This window comes from Varanus komodoensis, unplaced genomic scaffold (genome assembly GCF_004798865.1).
Source record: "Varanus komodoensis strain SLA01 unplaced genomic scaffold, ASM479886v1 scaffold1, whole genome shotgun sequence".
Classification (NCBI taxonomy): Eukaryota; Metazoa; Chordata; class Lepidosauria; order Squamata; family Varanidae; genus Varanus; species Varanus komodoensis.
The window spans coordinates 45,061,029-45,082,657 of NW_025335268.1; the positions used below are offsets into that span (position 1 = coordinate 45,061,029).

Consider the following 21,629-nt stretch of genomic DNA (forward strand, 5'->3'; position numbering starts at 1 on the left):
GGTGGCCAAAGTATTTGAGTTTCATCTTCAGGATCTGACCTTCTAAAGAGCAGTCAGGGTTGATCTCCTCTAGGACTGACCAGTTTGATCGCCTTGCGGTCCAGGGGACTCGCAGAAGTCTCCTCCAGCACCACAATTCGAAGGCCTCAATCCTTTTGCGCTCAGCCTTCCTCATGGTCCAGCTTTCACAGCCATACATTGCAACTGGGAAAACCATAGCCTTGACTATACGCACTTTTTTTGGCAGGGTGATATCTCTGCTTTTTAGTATGCTATCTAGCTTTGCCATAGCTTTCCTCCCCAGGAGCAAGGGTCTTTTAATTTCTTGGCTGCAGTCCCTGTCTGCGGTGATCTTGGAGCCCAGGAAAATAAAATCTGTCACTACCTCCATTTCTTCCCCATCTATTTGCCAAGAAGTGAGAGGACTGGATGCCATGATCTTAATTTTCTTAATGTTGAGTTTCAAGCCAACTTTTGCACTCTCCTCCTTCACCCGCATCAAAAGGCTCTTTAGTTCCTCTTCACTTTCTGCCATGAGAGTGGTATCATCTGCATATCTGAGGTTGTTGATATTTCTCCCAGCAATCTTAATTCCAACTGGTGATTCATCCAGCCCCACCTTTCTCATGATGTGCTCTGCATGTAAGTTAAATAGGCAGGGCGACAGTATACAGCCTTGCCGATCTCCTTTCTCAATTTTGAACCAATCAGTGGTTCCGTGTCGAGTTCTCACTGTTCCTTCTTGACCTGCATATAGGTTTCTCAAGAGACAAATAAGATGGTCTGGTATTCCCATCTCTTTAAGAACTTGCCACAATTTGTTGTGATCCACACAATGAAAGGCTTTAGCATAGTTAATGAAGCAGAAGTAGATGTTTTTCTGGAACTCCCTAGCTTTCTCCATGATCCAGCATATGTTGGCAATTTGATCTCTAGTTCCTCTACCTCGACGAAATCCTACCTGTACTTCTGGTAGTTTGTGTTCCACATACTGCTGGAGCCTAGCTTGTAGGATTTTGAGCATAACTTTTCTAGTGTGTGAAATGAGTGCAATGGTGCGGTAGTTTGAACATTCTTTGGCATTGCCCTTTGGGATCGGAATGTAAACTGACCTTTTCCAATCCTATGGCCACTGTTGAGTTTTCCAAATTTGCTGGCATATTGAGTGTAGCACTTTTACTGCATTGTCTTTTAAAATTTTGAATAGTTCAGCTGGAATACTGTTACCTCCACTAGCTTTGTTGCTGCTCAGACTTCCTAAGGCCCATTTGACCTCACATTCCAGGATGTCCAGCTCGAGGTCAGTTACCACCCCATCATGGTTATCAGGGACGTTAAGCTCTTTCTTGTATAGTTCCTCTGTGTAATCTTGCCACCTCTTCTTAATCTCTTCTGCCTCTGTTAGGTCCCTGCCATTTTGGTCCTTTATCATGCCCATCTTTGCATGAAATGTTCCCTTCATATCTCCAATTTTCTTGAAGAGATCTCTGGTCCTCCCTATTCTATTGTTTTCTTCTATTTCTTTGCACTGTCCATTTAAGAAGGCATTCTTATCTCTTCTAGCTATTCTCTGGAATTCTGCATTCAATTGGGTGTATCTTTCTCTTTCTCCCTTGCCTTTCGCTTCCCTTCTTTCCTCAGCTATTTGTAAAGCTTCCTCAGACAGCCATTTTGCTTTCTTGCATTTCTTTTTCTTTGGGATGGCTTTAGGTGCTACCTCTTGTACAATGTTGCGAACCTCTGTCCATAGTTCTTCAGGCACTCTGTCTATCAGATCTAATTCTTTAAATCTATTTTTCACCTCTACTGTATATTCATCAGGGATATGATTTAGATCAGACCTGAGTGGCCTAGCGCTTTTCCCTACTTTCTTCAATTTAAGCCTAAATTTTGCAACAAGAAGCTCATGATCTGAGCCATAGTCAGTTCCTGGTCTGGTTTTTACTGACTATATAGAGCTTCTCCATATTTGGCTGCAGAGCACATAGTCAATCTGATTTCTGTGTTGACCGTCTCGTGATGTCCATGTGTAGAGTCGTCTCTTGGGTTGTTGGAAGAGAGTGTTTGCTATGACCATTGTATTCTCTTGACAAAATTCTACCAGCCTGTGCCCTGCTTTATTTTGTACTCCAAGGCCAAACTTGCCTGTTATTCCAGTTATCTTTTGGCTTCCTACTTTAGCATTCCAATCCCCCATGATGATAAGGACATCATTTTTTGGAGTTAATTCCAGAAGGTGTTGTAGGCCTTCATAGAACCAGTCAACTTCAGCCTCTTCAGCACCAGTGGTTGGGGCATAGACTTGGACTATTGTGATGCTGAATGGTTTTCCTTGGTTTCAAACTGAGATCATTCTGTCATTTTGAAGAGTGTATCCCAGTACTGCTTTTCCTACTCTTTTATTGACTATGAAGGCTACTCCATTTCTTCTGAGGGATTCTTGCCCGCAGTAGTATACCTGATGGTCATCTGAATTAAATTCACCCATTCCTGTCCATTTTAGTTCACTGATTCCTAAGATGTCGATGTTCAGTCTTGTCATCTCTTGTTTGACCACATCCAGCTTGCCTTGATTCATGGTTCTTACATTCCAGGTTCCTATGGAGTATACTGCAGATCTTTACAGCATCGGACTCTCCTTTCACCACCAGATACCTTGGCAACTGAGTGTCCTTTCAGCTTTGACCCAGTCGCTTCATTCTTTCTGGCGCTACTAGTACTAGCCCTCTGCTCTTCCCCAGTAGCATATTGGACACCTTCCGACCTGAGGGGCTCATCTTCCGGCATCATATCTTTTTGCTTTTTGGTACTGTCCATGAGGTTTTCATGGCAAAGATACTGGTGTGGGTTGCCATTTCCTTCTCCAGTGGATCCCATTTTGTCAGAGCTCTCTGCTATGACCTGTCCATCTTGGGTGGCCCTGCACGGAATAGCTCATAGCTTCATTGAGCTATGCAAGACCCTTCACCATGACAAGGCAGTGATCCATGAAGGAGACAAAAGTTTTAAATAATAATAAATAAATAAATAAATAAATGTTAATGGCAGAGGAGAGGATATTACCTGGATTGTGTTGTACTGTAAATAAGTTGGTCACTGCAACTTTAAAACTAAAATGTATAGGAAACTGAAAATATTACATGATTCATTGGATATACTTGCTATATCCAGTATCTTCGGTAGAGAAAAAGTGGCTATAGCATGACTACCAGGGTGCTAAAATTCTCTTACCTAGAGCAGGGCCTGCAAGTTCACTGGACTGCATCAGACTTTGTGCATGTGGACTTCTAGTCATGTAATGAGACTTCCCTGATTTCAAACAATAGGACTTTGTCTTCCCAACTGACTATCTCAGTCAGAAATGACCTACTAAATTTCCAAACAGAATTTAAACTTCAGCTACAAGCAATAATGTATACTGTGGTTTAAATGATGACTTGATTGAAAGAAATGAACTGATTGAAAGAAATGCATACACTGGGTTGTTTGAGATATGTCCAACATTGAATCATAGAATTGTAGAGTTGGAAGGGGGGGGGGGCATGAAGGCCACTGAGTCCAACCTCCTGCTGTTGCAGGACACCATGTTACACCATCCCACTCAGATGGCCGTCCAGTTTCTTTTTGAATGTCTCTAGTGGGGGAGAGCCCACCACCTCCCTAGGCAGCTGGTTGCACTGTTGTATTGCTCTGACAGTGAGGAAGCTTTTCCTGATGTCCAGCCTGAACCTGGGTTGTCACAACTTGAATTGATTATTCTGTGTCCTGCACTCTGGCATCAGCAAGAGAGATCTGGACCTTCCTCCTTGTGACAGCCTTTGAGGTACTTACAAAAGGATATCATGTTCCCCCAGTCTTCTCTTCTCTTCTCAAGGCTGAACATGCCCAGTTCTCTCAGTCTCTCCTCATAGGGCAGTGTTTCCAAACCCTGGATCATTTTTGTCGCCCTCTGCTGGACCCTGTCTAATTTGCCTGCATTTTTATTAAATCTTGGTGCCCAGAACTGGACACAGTATCCCAGGTGAGGTCTGACTAGTGAGGAGTATAGAGGAACTACCACTTCCTGTGATTTGGAAGTAATACTTCTGTTAATGTATGCCAATATAGCATTTGCCCTTTTGGCGGCTGCATCGCATTGTTGGCTCATGTTTAGTCTATTGTCCACAATTACTCCAAGGTCATTTTCTTTTTCAGTTCTGTTGAGCCACGTATTCCCCATCTTGTATCAATGCATTTGGTTTCTTTTTCCTAAGTGGAGGACTTGGCACTTGTCCTTATTGAATCTCATTCTGTTGCTTTGAGCCCAGTGTTCAAATGTATAAAGATAGCCCTGGATCTTCATTCTGTCTTCTAGGGTGTTTGTATTCCACCCAGTTTTGCATCATCTGCAAAACTGATTATCTTTCCTTGTACTTCCTCATCTAAACCATTAATAAAGATGTTGAAGAGCACTGGGCCCAGGACTGAACCCTGTGGCACCCCACTAGTTACCTCCAACCAATCTGAGAAGGTGCCATTGATAAGTGTCCGACTTGTGTCCTACTTAGCAGCCAATTTTGGATCCACCTAATAGTTTTTCTATCTAGGCACTTGTGCTAATAACCTACCTAGACTTTAGCAAAGCCAAATGACATTATGATAAGCAATATCTCTATTGTTATCTTTGTCCATTTGGGAGGTTACCCAGTCAAAAAATGAGATTAAATTAGTCTGACAGGATTTATTTTTGATAAACCCATGCTGGTTTCTATTAATCATTGCATTTTCTTCAAGATGCTTGCAGATGGATTTTTTGCTCCAGAATTTTTCCAGGGATTGATGTCAGAGTAACTGCTACACTATTACTCTAAAGCTGTTTGATACAGGTTCATACAAACTTTGAGTTCCTTATAATAGAAAGAGGGGCAATGTGATAATAATATAATATAATATAATATAATATAATATAATATAATATAATATCACAAATATAGCAATACAGTGTTAAAATATTTATATTTAACCTTTCAAATGGTGTGAAACATCTACATTTGCTATATGATATTGACAAAAATCATAGTTTAACTTGCAACAAATCAGTTCACTATCAACAGTTCAGTACAAGGGGTTTTGTGTGTGTGTTTCCTTTTCCTTTTCAATGTAATTGTGCATATCATTTTATTACCATTGGATTTTATTATATAAAAGCATTATAGTGGGCTGCTATGAGGCTGATATTTAGATTTGATAGGGAGTGTGTGTGAAGGAATAACAAAAATGTGTATTATGTCCTTCTTTACCCAATAAAACATTACAAGGAAGAAATGTTTCCTCATTTGATTTGTCTCAGATAAGAGCAATAGTGTAACATTCTGGTATGCTTGTTTGTTTTTTCTTTTCCTTTGTTTTTGGCAATACAAGCTTTGCTTAGAACTGAGCAACAAAGACACTGCAGGAATTTAAATATTCTACTCTGCTTGGTTTAAAAAAGGCCAATATCTATCCTAGTCTTTTTTCTGCTGGCATACAATGAAAGCAGTAATTCTTTTCTTTATACAAATGAAAGATACCTATCTCTTTCAGGGTACTTGGTGAAAAAGGCAGCCATGATGATGATTTTATACTTGGAGTGATTGATCAGTCTCACAGCCTGTGAGCCTAGGGATAGAAGAAATGCCCCTGATTTAATGCTTCTAATGCCAATATCATATTTGAAAATAAATCATACAGCCATAAATGCTTCAAGATACACTGCGTATCGTGTGAGAGAGTTTATGCTTGGAATGCATAAATTTGCATGAAGTTTTATGAGAGACTCTGTTGTACAAACTTGAAGCAATCATGCACAACCATTTTTCCCCTGTGTAACCACAACAAGTTTGGAGTGAGCTGCTGAACATTGTGGGCCATATCTTAAAGGGCTGTAGTGAGAAATGGGAATTGCTAAATTCATACTGAGACCATTGGGCTCTCTAGGCCAGCATTGGCAGTCCTGTTTCGAGCAGGGGTCTTTCCCCTGTTATGTGCTGTCAAGTTGTGTGCAACTTATGGCAACCCCATGAATGAAAGCCCTTCGGAATGTCCTATCCATAACATCCCTGCTTAGGTTTTCCAAATTAAAGACTGTGCTTCCTTTATGGATTCAACTCATCTCATATTTGATCTTTATTTTTGTCTTGTGCCTTTGACTTTCCCTTGTGTGATTTTCTTCTCCAGGGAATCTTGCCTTCTCATGTTATGTCCAAAGTATGACATGCTCAGTTTTGTTATTGTTGCTTTTAAGGAAAGCTTGGCTTGATTCAATCTAAGACCTGCTTGTTCATCTTTCTGTCAACTCAGGGCATTCACAGAGCTCTCCTCCAGCAAAATATTTTGAACATATCAGTTTTCTTCCAGTCAGCTTTTCTTGTAGACCACTTTCAATGAACATCTTCCTACAATGATACCATGCCCACCTATGTTTTAAAGTAAACACTTAGGGTTTGTGTTTTTTTCTGCCATGGAGTTTATTGGGATTAATCTTGGCATACAATCTGCATTTGGTGTGCAAGAAAATATGATAAAGGAAGTGGATATGATAAGAAAAGGCAAAAGGAATGTATATAATGTCACAAAGGCCGCATGCCACTGGTGGTCATGATGTCCAGTTAGTGGATTTCTAGTCATATATATTTAAAGGAAGGAAGTTTGTTGCTTTCCTGATTAATTCAGTTTAAAAAATTATTCAAACTAGCTCTTTGTTGCACCAAGAAATCAATGCTTAGGATTGGGTGCATTGACCCCTTGCATTCATTCAAAACTAAAAATTAGGGGTAGTAGTATAGGCACATTTACCTACTCAGATGTGTAGCATTAATCATTTAAAGGGTTATTCTTAGTGTAGAATGCACTTGACAGTTATTTTCACAAATCTCCTGCAAGATGGACACTCTGAGCAAAACAGGAATTTAAACCTGATTGTTCACACTGAGCCTGATCCATTGGCCCTTTCTAGGAATAAATATATAGTCTAATAACAAGACAATTATGTATCCACCTCGAATGATGAGCTGCTTCAGGTTGCTAGGTCTATTCATAATAGTGCCTTGATAACATGTAACTTGTTATCTCTCTAAGTATTATCAAATGTTCTTGAGAGAATATAGGAATCAATGCACTCAAGTTGTCCATGCTTGCATTGCTTTTCTCTAAAGTTGTGTTTGTCTGTGAGTAGCTGAATTTAGCTTGGGTCTCTTTGAATGTGACCTTGTCACCTAAGTCGCCACTGTCTGTCAAAGTGAATCTCAAGGGTTTCTCTCTGTCCTGCAGTTGTAAGGGGAACAATTTTTTTGCTTTAGGGTTTTTGCCTGTGTATTTCATGCCACGATAAATGCTTGTCTAAAACATCTTAAGGTGCATATGTATGTTTTTGTAGCAAACAAGAAGAGCATCAGCCAAATGGAATTTGCACTGGGCTATGAGCAGTTAGATAAAGCCTTCTCCAGTCTTATGCCCTCTAGACAATTTGTACTACAATTTTTCTTCGTGGTCTCTCTGCATTGAGCCCCAGTTGTCACAGATGCTGGAGCTGTAGAGTTCAAGCTAGCAAGTATAAACAAATCTTGCCTAGGGAAACATCATCATTAATTAAAGAATATTCTGCAGTGGAATCTGCCAATGTTATTCTTACAGAACAATTTATGCTGACTACACTTAACCATTTCAGAGCAAACATTTTTCTAGTGATAGTTCAGATTGCAGTTCAGATTTTTTAAAAGTTTGAATATTAAAATAATAAAATATCACAGTGCTTGAACATAGTAAATAGATTAATGTCATCATGGCATTTGTCATTTCTGTACACTATTAAATGTCTGTAATTTTCAAAAGAAATATTTTTGTTTGTATAGGTTGAAGTGGGCTGTGGAATATAGAAACTTAATGCCATATTGAGTTTGTATTTAACCATGCATGTCTACTCAGAAATAATCCTGACTGCATTCAGTGAAACTTACTTCCAGGTAAGTGCAGGTGCATTGCACTCTAAGGTGCCACAAGATTCTGGCTGCAATGCGATGCTGACTTCACTGGGAGTAAGTACCACTGAGTTCAGTGGATCTTCCTTTTGAGAAAGCATGTGTAGAATTTTCCATGTTTGTTATGTAATTGTCTTTTTACCACTTCTAACAAATGCTACAATTCAGCCACATTCTCATCAGCTTTTTTTTTTTTAAATAATTGGTGCTTTCAGCTTTCTCTAGTAATCCATGTTGCAAATGCTCTTAACCACTTGAAATTAATATTCAATCTCTTTTGGAAAGTATCCCCTTGAAATAGATAGCATTGTATTGACTGTTTAATAGAGATTTCCCTTTTAAAACATTTGATGTATTTCCAAAATGCTTTGATTACTGGTCTTCTTTATAACTGATTTCAGTTTCTTAGCCCCTTCCTTGCCATATCTTACCATAAAGAACAATAGCATGGAGTCTGGCATAACAGACAGGAAGGTTTATGGTTTGTTCTTGAATCAGCATTGCTATTTGGCACTATTCTGCAGTGGCCTTTTCTGCTGCTCCGCTGGAGCTTTCCCCAGACTTGTGAGTGGTGTTGAAGGGTAGCCGTCTCCTTCTCTGGAAACAGTAGATCCTTTCCCATTTCTATGGATAGCAATTTCCAAGCCACTTTTGTCTTTTGGAGCTTCAGAAGTTTGCATAGAGCTGCTGAAGCCTACATAAACAAGCCTTCCCCTACTTGGTGCACCTGCACCATGAGATGCCTTGGATGGACCCTCCAAGCATCCCTGACCACTGCTCAAGTGGGCTGGGGCTGATGGGAATTCAAGACAAAACATCTGGAGGGCACCAGCTTGGGAAAGTCAGCTAACAGTGATAAGAATATGCTAAAAGAGGATTGAGCCAGCCAGATTTACTGTTCTTCCCAGCACTGGACTGTATTTAGCTTTAGTTGTGTGATGGCTACAGCTTAAAATTAATCAGTTGCAAAAAAGGAAGGGGGGTGGGGAAAGTGCCTGGCAGTAGCACTTTAGCAGAAGCTCAGTGGAACAAATATTACGGAGAAAGTGCTGGATAAGATCTGAAAGCAGTGGGAAGAACAGTCAGCTGTAATGTGATGAACCTGCTCTCCCATGAGTTCGGACTTGAACAGCAGGCGTCTGAAGATTACTGCTGACTGTACTTTTTTCTGACAGACGTTAATTTCATAGCCTCTTCAGAATAAGTGCATCAAATTGCTAGACTTGGGGAAAATAATGAAATAAAAGCAAAAGCAGAATAAGTTGAGCTACTTTCCAGGAAAGCAAACTGCATTTCTTTCTTAAAAGCTTTTAGAGTGCAGTATTATCCAAAGCAGTACTGTCAAGTGGAAAAACAACAACAAAAAAGAGTTGTTTTCTTTGCCTTGATATTTGTCTTTCCAGCATGCAAATGTATTTTAGTTCTCATTCAGGCTTTCTCTCTTGTGTTTCAAAATAAAGCATTCCAGCTGTCTTGGCTCTTTGAAGTTCAGAGTTGCACTATTAGACACCTTCTTATAAAATTTAGCATGATTGGCTACATAATGCAGCCTTCTCCAACTGAATCCTCTCCAGATGTGTTAGACTGCACCTCCCATCATTCCCAGCCATAATGGGCAATAGTTATGTTTTATAGGAGTTGTAGTTTAGGTCATCTGGAAGACACCATGTTGCTTACCCCTGGTTTGAAGGGAATTAATTCCCAGTTAAATCTCTGCATGAGGATGGAGAAGAGTCAGATTGCTCTTTTGCTGTGTTGTTTCCATTCCTAGTGAATCTATGAAGTAAAGATCACTGGTGAGAGAGAGAGAAAAGGGAGACTCGGATGCCTGCCAAGTGGTTTCTACATGTGTTTCTTTTTGTTGGGGGTACTTGGCTTCTGTTAGATGTATTAAGACCAACTTTCACATATTTCTTTTGTACAAAAGTGCAGTATGGGAAGGCTAGACATTTCAACATATCTAACAGAGGACAATTAGCCCCCCACAAGGGAAACATATTTTACAAAATCTAAAGTACATTTAGTAATGACCATGATGATGATGATGATGATGATGATGATGATAAGAAGAATCAGTCAGGACAGGCTTTCCATGGGCACCTAGGCTCCCTTTTTCTCTCACCTCTCACTGGTTTGTCTTCCTTTCATGCCTCTTGTTTCAGAATCTTTGAACAAGACATAAGGGAATAGTAGACCTGTCTGTCAGTCTCAGCTGAAGCCCAGAGTAAACATTACATTTCTGTCCTGCCCTTCTTTCTCTTGCAGCTTACAGTGTTCTTCCCAACTCCATTTTATCCTCACACAGCAGCCCTGTGAGGTAGGTTAAGGTGAAAGGCCATGACTGGCCCAAAGTCACCCAGTGTTGGGAGCTAGGTTTCCCCCTTCGCCCTTTCAACACAAGGCCATTCTTTGGCAGAAGCTCTTTATTTTGCAATGCAAAGCATAATCAGCAAAGAAAGAATTTCTGAGCATGCCCGCACTAGAAACCAGCTCTGAGAACTCTCCTTTTGAGAACCCTGCAGCCACACCGCTCTGGAGGGCGCCCCCCTGGAGATGGGCCAGCCTCTTAGCAGTACCCTGCCCCTCTAGTTGGCTAGCCCTTCTCTCCCAGCACCATGTGATGGGGTCAAGGATTGTACCAGGCTCATCCAGCTCCTCTTCCACACTTCCTCCTGGCAGCTGCAGACTGTGGCTATTCTCAAGGTTCACCTGAACCCCTGGAGAGGGTGGCCTTGAGATAAACTTTCCTGCCTCTTCCATCTGGAAATCTGGAGGCCTGTTTCCCAGGGCTGCTGCTGCTCCTCCAGAGTCTGACTCTCCCAGACCTTGACACACGTGCCAAGAACAACTGCCTTTTTCATTCCCAACACTGAGTGAGCTCCATGGTCAAGTGGAGACTAGAACCCAGATCTCCTGAGTCCCAAACCAGCACCCTTAACGTGTGTGTATGCTCGTGTGTGGTATGTGTATGGTGCAGAGACCCAGTGTGACGTAGTGGTTAAGAGCATGGGAATGGGACTCAGAAGATCTGGGTTCTGGTCCCCACTTGGTCATGGAGCCAACTGGGTCACTTTAGGCCAACTGGGTGACTCTCAGTCTAACCTACCTCAGAGGACTGTTGTTGTAGGAGTAAGATGAAGAGCAGCAGGAGGAGAATGATATAATTCGTGTTGAATTCTTTAAAAAAAAGGTTGGGATATAAATCAAATAAATGTGCTTTAGAGAGAGGCTGGTGAGGAAAAAGTGAGTGTAACATTTGTCCTACTGATCCACTAAGGGTAAGTGGTACCCTTCATTAATTTTACGCCACATTTGTGTCCCCAAAGTAATTTAATTGTGGTTTTAAAGTTCACCCTTATTGTGCCAACCTCATTTAAGTGATGGATGTAATAGTGCTAATTTGCTCGATTCTGTTGGTTCAATACCTGTTTCTATTGTTTTTAGTATTGTTTTATTTTTATGCAACTTACATTGTGATTTTTTTATTTCTGAAAGCTAATTCAAGTGGGTTTTAAGACAAAAAGTATATATCAGAAAGATGTTAATGTTCCCATGTTTTTCATGGTTATTGGGGGAAGGGATTCATCACTGGTTTTTACAGAATGTACGCTCCTTGGGAAACTAATACTTTGAAAATAGGGGAAAGGACTGTGTTTCACAACTTTTAAAAAAAAGAATGTTTTATTTTAGTGTTTGCAGTCAGAATTTTAGCTGCTTATTCTGTATAGGCTTTGAACAACAAAATTATTTATTTGAAAACAAATAATTGGGACACGGTTTTTGTGTTTTCCAAAAATCAGCAGGAAGGTTGCAATCCTATATAATCCATTCAGAAGTAAATCCAATTAAACATAAGCTTTCATGAAGGCTGCTTTCAACTTCTGGAATAAACACTCCAAAATGATCAGAAATAAGACTTACGTAAACAGGCTAAAGGTATTTTCGCTCACTGCAGCCTATGCTTTGTCAGCTTTGGGGATACTGTGTGCCATCCCTCATGTACTGCATCGAAGAGTAGCAACTAAAGTGGAAGCAATGACCCCTTGTTATGCTTGCTGGCAATTATTTTATAGTGTGGTTATTCCTGTAGTGTGGCAGGGTATTTTTCTGTCTAAGTATTTTTTTGGGTGAGTAACCAAAGCAGACTCTAGGAAGTTTCACACACATTGTGACAGCCCACCATGGGTTTCCATTGCAGTGCTGCACGCCCACAACGCGTCTGACAGATGCTCACATGTTCATGGATCCCTGTGGATGTTTGCTCGCTACCCTCCTCCCCCCTTTCTCCTGGTGATATCCAGGGGATGCCCCAGGAAGGAATGCAGGTCCTCTCATTGGCACTTGCAATCTCAAGTGGGTTTCAGCTCCCAGAAGCTGTCAGAGAGTCCCTGCTGCCTGCCTAAACAGGGCTCGTCCTCTGAAGCTCCATGGCAGGGAAGAATGGGGCAGATTACTGGAGAAGGTGGCAGTGGAGCCTGATCCTGCTGCCCCATCCTGGGGAAGGGGTGCCAAGCATATTTCTGGCTCCATTCCCATTTTCTTGTCTGAAAGGTGGGCTGCTTTCAGGCAGGAGATGGGAGGAGGCAGTGGAGAATGACCTCTACCCTCCCCCACCCCCACCTGACTAGATAACTTATAATTGCCCTAAAATGCTTTGCTTGATTCTAACCTGCTACTGGCACTGATAAATTCTCTTGAAGCCCCAATGCCTTGTTCTGGTCTCTGATTTTAAGCTGCTATGAACACGCACCCCATGTTTATATAACAGACATCCTTCCTTGAATCTGGATTGATTTCACCAGCATTTTACTGAGTTATCTTGGTTTATTCAAGCAACCTGACATCAATCATTAGAGGCCAGATGAAGCAGAAAATATGACTGTATGAATTAAGGCTTGCTACAAAGGATGGTATTTCATAATTGTTCAGACTCTTCCCCTCCTGTGCAGTTATTACTTGCTGTACCTAAAGATTATACTATTTTGCACTATAAATATCTCTAATTGTACATAAATTAAACATTGCACTTCACCAGGATATTTGATTCCTTAGCTGCAATACCCAAAGGTGAGCTTATAAAAACCAATTCAGTTTAAAACAGGTTTCCTTAATAAGAGCAGCACAGTTTTAATAAATTAACACAGCCTGAAAACAATTCCCTACTGTGCACTGGCCACTGTGAGGTTATAATGAAAACACAGAGCTCAGTGGAGGAGCAACACGATGTCCCATTTTGTACAATTCTGATGGTGTAAGAGTAGTGGGAGTGTTTGGAATAGTATGTTCAATGCGCAGACTGTGGCGAGTGAAAGGGCACTTGGCATATTTAGATAAACTCCATTTCTGGTTGCTCCTGGTTGGTTTATTGCAGAAGTTGGAAGTGGCCTTCGTGAATGGTTACATTTCAGACTGAGTCCTGCACAGTGTGGCTTCCAGAAATCCCTGCAGTAGATTTAGCAGTGTTTGATGGGCACTTTCTATGATGAAATTGAATTAGGAAAGTGGGATCCTTTAAGGTTTTGGGTTTTTTTAGCAGATGCATATCTGAATCAAATTTAGATTCAGGGGGAAATGAATTCTCAATTGCCAGGCTTATCTGTTCTGCTGAAAGTGTGCAAGAACAACTACCTATTTGAGATTAGAATCTAGATTGTCAGCAAGATGAAAGCAATGATCAGAGCAAACACTCTGCCATAATATGAGCGGAAAGCCTGACACTATAAGAACGGCTTTAGGCTTAAGGTGGGGTCCTGATCAGATCAGGAAACATGTTGCAAGTCTTGTTCCTCACATCCCCCCTGTCCAGAAACTTCTTCCTTTTGTGTACTTTGTCTTAACCCATTCAACGCTTTTTTTCTTTTTCACACTCATGTGCCTTCAAACTGTGTATGCAATAGGTTATAAAAGCAACCTGTACAGATTCCAGCTTTGTGGTCCCTTCAGAGGGCTACCTACCTGCTGCATTTCCTGAAAGTCTGAATAAATTGTGATGTTCTTTTGATTGTGCTTCTCCCCCAGCATACTTGTATTCCTGTTTCCTGACACAGTCTAAAGTGCTTTGCTAAAATTGGCTTTGCATTTGACCTGTGCAGATGACCAGAACTGTTGCTGTGTGGAAGTACAAAGCTTAGGTTTGCCGACAGTGTGCTAGGAGAAAGCACATTTGCTCAACAACTCAAGGAACCTGAGTTATACCCATTCCTCATGGAATGGGTAAAAATCTGCTGTGTATCAATGGGGACTCTCCAGTTCACTCTAGGATAAGATGCAAGCCAAATTAGGTGGAATGAGTTCAATAAAAATTAGGCCAACTCCTGCAATGCTAATAGAAGGAACTTTTGAGCATATGAAAGCATGTTGTCTGCCTCCTTTGCAGGATCCATGGGGCCAGACAGGAAACAAATATTTGTTTGTTTATTTACTTACTTATAGGCCACCTGTAACTGCTAAGGCCTTCCTAGGCAGCTTACAATACAAATGACTCTAGAAAGCACCATTTATGGACTTCAACTGAGAAAGTACTGTCAGCAATTGTTTCTGGATTAAATACTACTTGCTCCAGAAGAGAAGGAACAATAAAGAACTGGGTTAGGGCTCCTGTGGAGGATAGTGATAGTGTGAAAATTTAACCAAAAAGGGCATGCCATTAATATAGGTGCCTGACTATTACACAAATGTGAAGCAGTTTTACATGTAGCACTGTGTTAGGGGATTGTACGAAATGAAGTCTTAATTGACTGCATACCTACTTTTTTCCAATTCAATATTGGACTTTCCCCTGGGTGAATACTTTGGGAAATACTGATATAGGGATGGAGGCTTACTTGAAGCTAGTGGGTAACTAGCTCCCACAAGGTTGCTTTGCAGATGACACACAGCTTGCTTAAGGGGGCAAGAATAAGCTACTTCACCAACAAGGTGATGAAAGATTACGGGAGGTGAGGAAGAATAAAGCCAAGGAAGGAGGGAGCGTGTGTCAGCTGCCACAGTGCCTTACGTGGCTAAATAGACTATGAGAAGCAAGTTTGCTCGTGAGGAGAGGAACCACAGCATTCTTGGCTGCTCTTGCCCAAAGCCTCAGTGGGACTTCACAACAAACTGGTATCCCAGATTCATTAGCACAATAACCCTTTGCTATTTGGAGGATATCACAATGCCTCACGGCTACCAGAATGGATTGTCACATCATGCAAACCAAGCTATAATGACCAGCTTGGCATGATCACAGAGGGAGAAATAAACCATGATGACTTATTCATCCTGCTACATATACTAGCAGGATTTGCATATGTACCCTTGCTGGTATGGCTTGCTGCATCATATGAATCTTATGTAGGTGGCTTATTGTCATGGCTAAGAAGCATACAGAATCCATGGGCTATTGTAGGGTTCAGGGACTGCTTATTAACCAGGGCAACATGCCATCCCAGCAGTGGTTCCTACCCATGACAATATGCCACTATAGCTTATTTTCCTGTCTGTGATTGTGTGGGCATCCCCTGTAAGTCATCTTTGTCTCTTAGACAGTTTTCCCATGACACAATAAATGCACGTTCCAGAAAAAGTGCCACATTGCTGTAGGGTCCAAGTGTTTCTGCCCTCCATCAGCCCTCTTGCAGTCCCCTCCACGTCCTTCAAATCTTCTCTAGAGTGCAGAGGTGGATCCAGAGTAGATGTAGGGGGCATGTGAAGTGGTGTAGAAGGGAGGAGAGGAAGGGGGAATCCTGCTGCTCAAACTGAACTCTGCACATGCAAGGTTGGATAGAACCCACGCGAAAGGCTCCCCCAGCTGTCCATATCACATTTTTAGCAGTCTGCAAGTGAAAGAGCAGGGTTGTAAAATGGGAATGTTAAAAATGGCTGCATTGGTGGTGTAAGTCTTGATAGCCAAGAGCCTGCTGAATCAAACGTATGCATTTATGAGACAAAATATCAAACAACTCTGTGCTCCGCATTGGTGACTCCGCTAATTCTAGACATCCTCCTGGGCCTGTGGCCATTGGTGGTCCCATGCTGTGAATAATACTCTTCCTGTTTCCAGATTTCACTAGGCTAAATGAATGTGCCTGTTGGGGCCATCATATTTCCACATTAACGTAAGCAACATCCCATCATAATGCTGTGAGTAATCTGAAATGTCCCCCATAATATTACTGCCATGTCAGCTTAGTCTCAAACGTAATGTCATTAAAATTAATGCCACAGAGTATGTGTTTCCAATGCACAGTTCGGTGCATTCATTGAATTCGGAATGTCATCAATCACCAGCACCTAGAGATTGTTTCTGGCATGCTTCATAAAATAGTACAGAAGTTTGTTCACATATAGTGCAATGTATACAGTGTTACTTTTACTGCAGCCTATAACACTTCTGTGACTTGAACAATGGCTTGAATGCATCAGGGTGCTTACCAATTGTCTAAGAAAACATGTGATTTTATGGAGGAGGACCAGGGGGGCTATGAAGTTAATATAAATATTCTTTAGGCTTTCAATTGTACATTGGGAAACAATAATTATTGTATTAATAACTCTACAAAGATATATACATTCTCCTATGAAACCTTGTAGATCATTAATCCAACAAAAGGCATTTTGTTAACTATTCAAATGTGCAGTGGAAACGCTTGGTTCAATATATTGGTGCATCAATTCTGCACCAATTCTGCATCAATATATTGGTGATAGATTAAAAACTTTTTATGCTTTAAAACTGAATATTGAAACAGTTGGAGAAAATTCCCTTTTCTGATTAATGATACAAAATATTTACTACAAATCTAAGCAGTAAGTACTGCACAATAGATACAACCACCAGATCTCTGCTGTAGATTTTACTATCTGAAATCTTTGAAAAAGTGTTGTCCTTTTAGTGTGCAAAGTGCAGCAATACCACCTTAAGTTTGTACCTGCCCATACATTAAGCTCATCTTCAGAGGACTTGACTGGGTCTCTAAGTTGGGTGGGGACTGCCAGGGACTGCCTGACTGGTCCATTCTGCTGTGGTGCCTCTTCTGTGGAACATTGCCCCAGTGAAGTTCGCCTAGGGCCCACTTTTATATCACTTTGCCATTAGGTGAAGACCTTTTTATTTTGCCAGGTCTTTCAAAATGCAAGCTGAGTGTGATTTCATGCAATGGCAGTACTGATGTCCTCTGCTGTTTTTAATCTGAGTTGGTTTGCTTAACTTACACTGTTGCTGGCTAGAATGTCTTGCTTTCTTCTTAGCTAACGGGAGGGATATACATTGTCAACTAAATAGATGCATAAAAACTTGGGAATTGCCCATAAAGTATTAACCTCTCTGGGAGCTTTTGTGACTGAATGGTCATTTGGAAGGAACCCTGTCCTGTCTGCTTGGTTGGTTGTCTTTCAAAGAACAGCACATGTGCTTGTTTACATTATCACAAGGAAAAGTTGGGGCTGGAACTGAAACACATGCCAGAAGCGGCAGGCATCCTTAAACGAGCTGGTGGTCCTGGCCTGGTGTGCAACCCCAGTATTGGTTTTTAGGTTTGTTTCTTCAGAGAATCATTTTCAAGTTGCCTGATTCGCTGCGGAATTGCTGTGTGATTCTGGGATGTGTAGGCTGACCCTTCGTTTACCGAAACGACTAACCAGACTGAAGGTACCAGCCTGGAATACACCTGGTACTCCTCTCTGGCTGCACAATGCAGGGGGAAATCAGTAGAAAGAACTAAATGACTCATAAAAATAGATATCTAGAAATATTATAAATTAGATAAAACAATTAACTATTTTTAATAAGAAATGTTCATGTTCATTAACTCTTTAAAACCGCATGTTTTGGTCAGGACATTTTCAAACTTTCTACATCAAGAAACATCTATTTACATCTACAACAAGAACCCCTTTCTGCTTGCCCGACCCTGTCTTGAGGTTCTTGTTTTTGAATGATGTAAAATGCAGCAACTTAGTATTTTTTTTCTGAAATGCAGTGAATTTTAGTAGTTCCTGCCAGTTTTAAGTGATTAACCTTGGCTTTCCACAGGGAATAGAACCTTATCCAAGAATAGCAGATTTAGTAGTTTATTTTTCGATACGTAAGGGAGAAGGTTCATAAAGGAGAGTTCTCTGTTGGACTGTCCCTTTTCAAGTATTGGATCATCTGGTATGTCCAAAGCAACTGCAGGCTCATATTTAGGAAAACTTGTGTTTGAAGGCCATCTCTAAGCACCAATCTAAAATGGCCTTTTTCTGAGCAATGTCCTTGACTTAACCATCCATTCCTTAGAGCAGTGATGGTGAACCTGTGACACGCATGCCACAGTGGGCATCAAGAGCCCTCTCTGGCTGCACGTGAGCCAAGTCGCCCCAGCATTGCCCCAGCAACCGAGCATTGGGTAACAGCACACATAGAGGCCATGTGCATGCTCAGAAAGGAGTAGCGGCACCAGGCGATGATGTCACGAGCCATGCCTCATCCAAGCATTTGCACGGCCAGTCAGTGCGCTGCCAAGGATATATATATATATTTGCTTGGACCGGCTGTGAGTTGTTTTTTCTAAACTAAAACCTCAGTTTTCAGGTTTTATTGCAGTGTTGACACTTTGCGATAAATAAGTGGGTTTTGGGTTGCGGTTCGGGCACTCAGTCTCTAAAAGGTTCACCATCACTGCCTTAGAGCGTTGTCATGTTTTGAAATTCCTATATGTTAGGAAAGGAAGGTGGAGTGAGGATATGTAGTAAGAAGGGAGGACTATAAAGCGGCTACATGCCAATTGCTGTAATGTTGCATGTACTCTGCAATATATGTCAGTCCTGCTCCAAGGTGACTCAGATTTTGTGGCCTATATACATCGTGTACATTGAGAAAATATGGGTATTTGTTCTGTTTATGGTCTACTTTAAGTGTTTTGGCTGCTACTGAGCCCTTGCAAGGAGATTTACATAAAAAGAACAAAGTCTGGTTCCAGTAAAATGCAATCAAATTATAACAAGTGAAACAGCCCAGGGAATGAAGCCATGGTTCCTAATGCACATCCAGTGATGGTCTCTAAGGTGATTTGGCCTGCATCTGAGAGCTGCTGAAGGAGCAGAGAACAGTAGAGGGCACTGGATCCTTGGACACTGGGGGTCCTGTTGAACCCCCTTTTCAGGGAAGATTTAACTTTCCAACATTTCATCCAAGCTTGCCTGCACATTTTTATGCTCACCTTTGCAGGCTCAACGTCTAAATGCACCTTGTCTGACAAAGCAAATGTTAAATTTTGCTCCCAGTACTAAGTTCTTAATCTTTTCTGTAGTTGGACCACACATGCATACTTTTATGCATCAGTTACCTTTCCAACAGGCCACAAATCTGTGTGATGGAGGAAGAGTGTTTGCATGCACATGTACGTCGATAGCAATCACCCTTCTGTTTATTTCTTCCAAAGGCCTTTCTGCAAATTGATACATAAATCAAGTAATGTTGAGGCTTTATTTAAAACAATGATTAGTAAAGCTATTATTGAAACTTTATTAAACAATTGTTAAAATAAGGGTGTTATACATATATGTTATACATATATTTTAAAAAACCTGGAGTACAGCACCAAAATGGGGTACAAGTATTTAGAAAACATGTGAATAATAGCAAACACAGTGAAGATCTTATGCTGATTGCTTCTTCAGGGCATGCTTGAGACCCATCATTTAAAAACCTCCTTTGTTTTTGACCTGGCAGCCAAATGGCCTAAGCAGATTTTGCAGAGGAGGGACTGCAGGTGGCACACTGGTTTAAACTGCTGTGCTGCTGGGCTGGTTGATCAAAAGGTCACCAGTTCGAATCTGCACAACTGAGTGAGTTCCCATTGCTCCACCCCAGCTCCTGCCAACCTTGCAGTTCGAAAGCATGCAAGTAGATGAAAAGGTACCACTTCAGTGGGCAGGTAACAGCGTTTTGTGCACTTCGGTGTTTAGTCATGCTGGCCACATGACCATGGAGACTGTCTGCAGACAAATGCTGGCTCCCTTGGCTAGGAAACAGAGATGAGCACCGCCCCCTAGAGTCAGGCAGGACTGGACATAACGTCAAGGGGAAACCTTTACCTTTTTTTACCTTTACCTGTGCACCAGGAGCTTCACAGCTGCATTTCCTGAGGGCTACCTTCTGACCATGGGAAACCCTTTCTATGAAGCCACCTCTAGTGCCTGCCTATCCCTACAATACAGAGGTTTAGAAATTTACTCTTTAGAAATTTACCTTAAGAGATTTCCAGGGATTGTGGCCCTGCCTATTTCCAGTTGATGGATTTGTGCAAATCAGAATAAAAATGGATTGACTCATAGTGGTTGGATTCACTGATCTTTCTTCTTGCATCTTTTCATTTTAGTATCTGAAAGCTCCAAATTACAAGACAAAAAAGCTGCTTCATCTAGTCGCCCTCTATCTGGCACTCTAGGGCAGAACATAAACAGCACCGGAACCAAGCCAGGTATCCATTTCTTCATTTCTTTAACTTGCCAAGAAATGTGACATTGCTGACACTCATCTGTGGCACCCAGTTTAGCTGGTGCTCACTTACTATCTTTTAGGTGCTTGGCTTAGCACATTTTTAGTTTTGCTATCTCAGTCATTTTAATAACTTGTATTTTAAAAACAGAGCAGTGAGATGCTATCTTGTATAAAATAGTAACATTGTTCAGAATTTTTACTTTGCTGCTTTAACTGGCATTTTAATTGTGTATTTTGCTACTTACTGTGTTATTTGTTTATTACTTATTTGTTATTTGTTTGTTCTTACTTATTGTTTCATTGTATATTTTTGTTTGAAATTAGATGGAAACTGTCCTGGGATAAATATTATAGAGAGCAATGATATTTAACAGTAAATAGTAAATAAATACATATTGAACAATAAAGATAAAGAATTGAAACAATCACTTTAGAGAAATGCTTTAGTATTTGCTTTTCTTCCTAATATTTTTTCAGGTACACTGATTAGTTTACCATTTAGGTATTATTTTGTTTCATTTTTAACCTGCCCAGTGATACAGGTGCGCTATGTTGATTGTAATAACTAAAAGACTACAGTAACTAAAATGATACAGTGCAAAAACAACAGTCAGCACAGGACTAAATATAAAATCCACAAGGAGAGCCATGGACTCTAACAGACATAACGTGCCAGGGATAAAAGTGTCTGCTGGGGCAGAAAGGACACTGAATTTACTTGGGTAGAGCATTCTTTAAAAAGGGTGGTTAAGCTCAGAAGGGCCTCCCTGGTAGCTACTCAACTAACTGCATCTGAGGCAGCACCCAGAGAAGCATTTGTGAAGAAGTCTAATTGTCCAAGCAAATACATAAGGAAGGAGACATTTCTTCCGATGCTCTTTTTCCAAGAACATAACATTTTTTTCTTGAAACACACTAATTAATTTTGCAGCCAAGAAATTAAAAGATGCTTGCTCCTTGGGAGGAAAGCTATGGCAAATCTAGATAGCATGCTAAAAAGCAGAGACATCACCCTGCCAACAAAAGTGTGTATAGTCAAGGCTATGGTTTTCCCAGTTGCAATGTATGTCTGTGAAAGCTGGACCATAAGGAAGGCTGAGCGCTGAAGAATTGAGGCCTTTGAATTGTGGTGCTGGAGGAGACTCTTGCGGTCCAAGGGACTCGCAGGAGTCTCC

The 21,629-nt window shown here is 41.0% G+C and overlaps 1 protein-coding gene across 3 annotated transcripts in view; it reads left to right on the forward strand.

The window, feature by feature from the left end:
- The window catches only part of MAP7 (microtubule associated protein 7), a 131,902-nt gene that overhangs the window by 55,903 nt on the left and 54,370 nt on the right, over window positions 1–21,629 (forward strand). For all 3 annotated transcript variants that reach the window (XM_044423889.1, XM_044423869.1, XM_044423879.1), the window contains exon 2: window positions 20,333–20,434. In XM_044423889.1, the coding sequence (XP_044279824.1) occupies window positions 20,333–20,434 (102 nt within the window). The remainder of the gene's footprint in view (window positions 1–20,332; window positions 20,435–21,629) is intronic.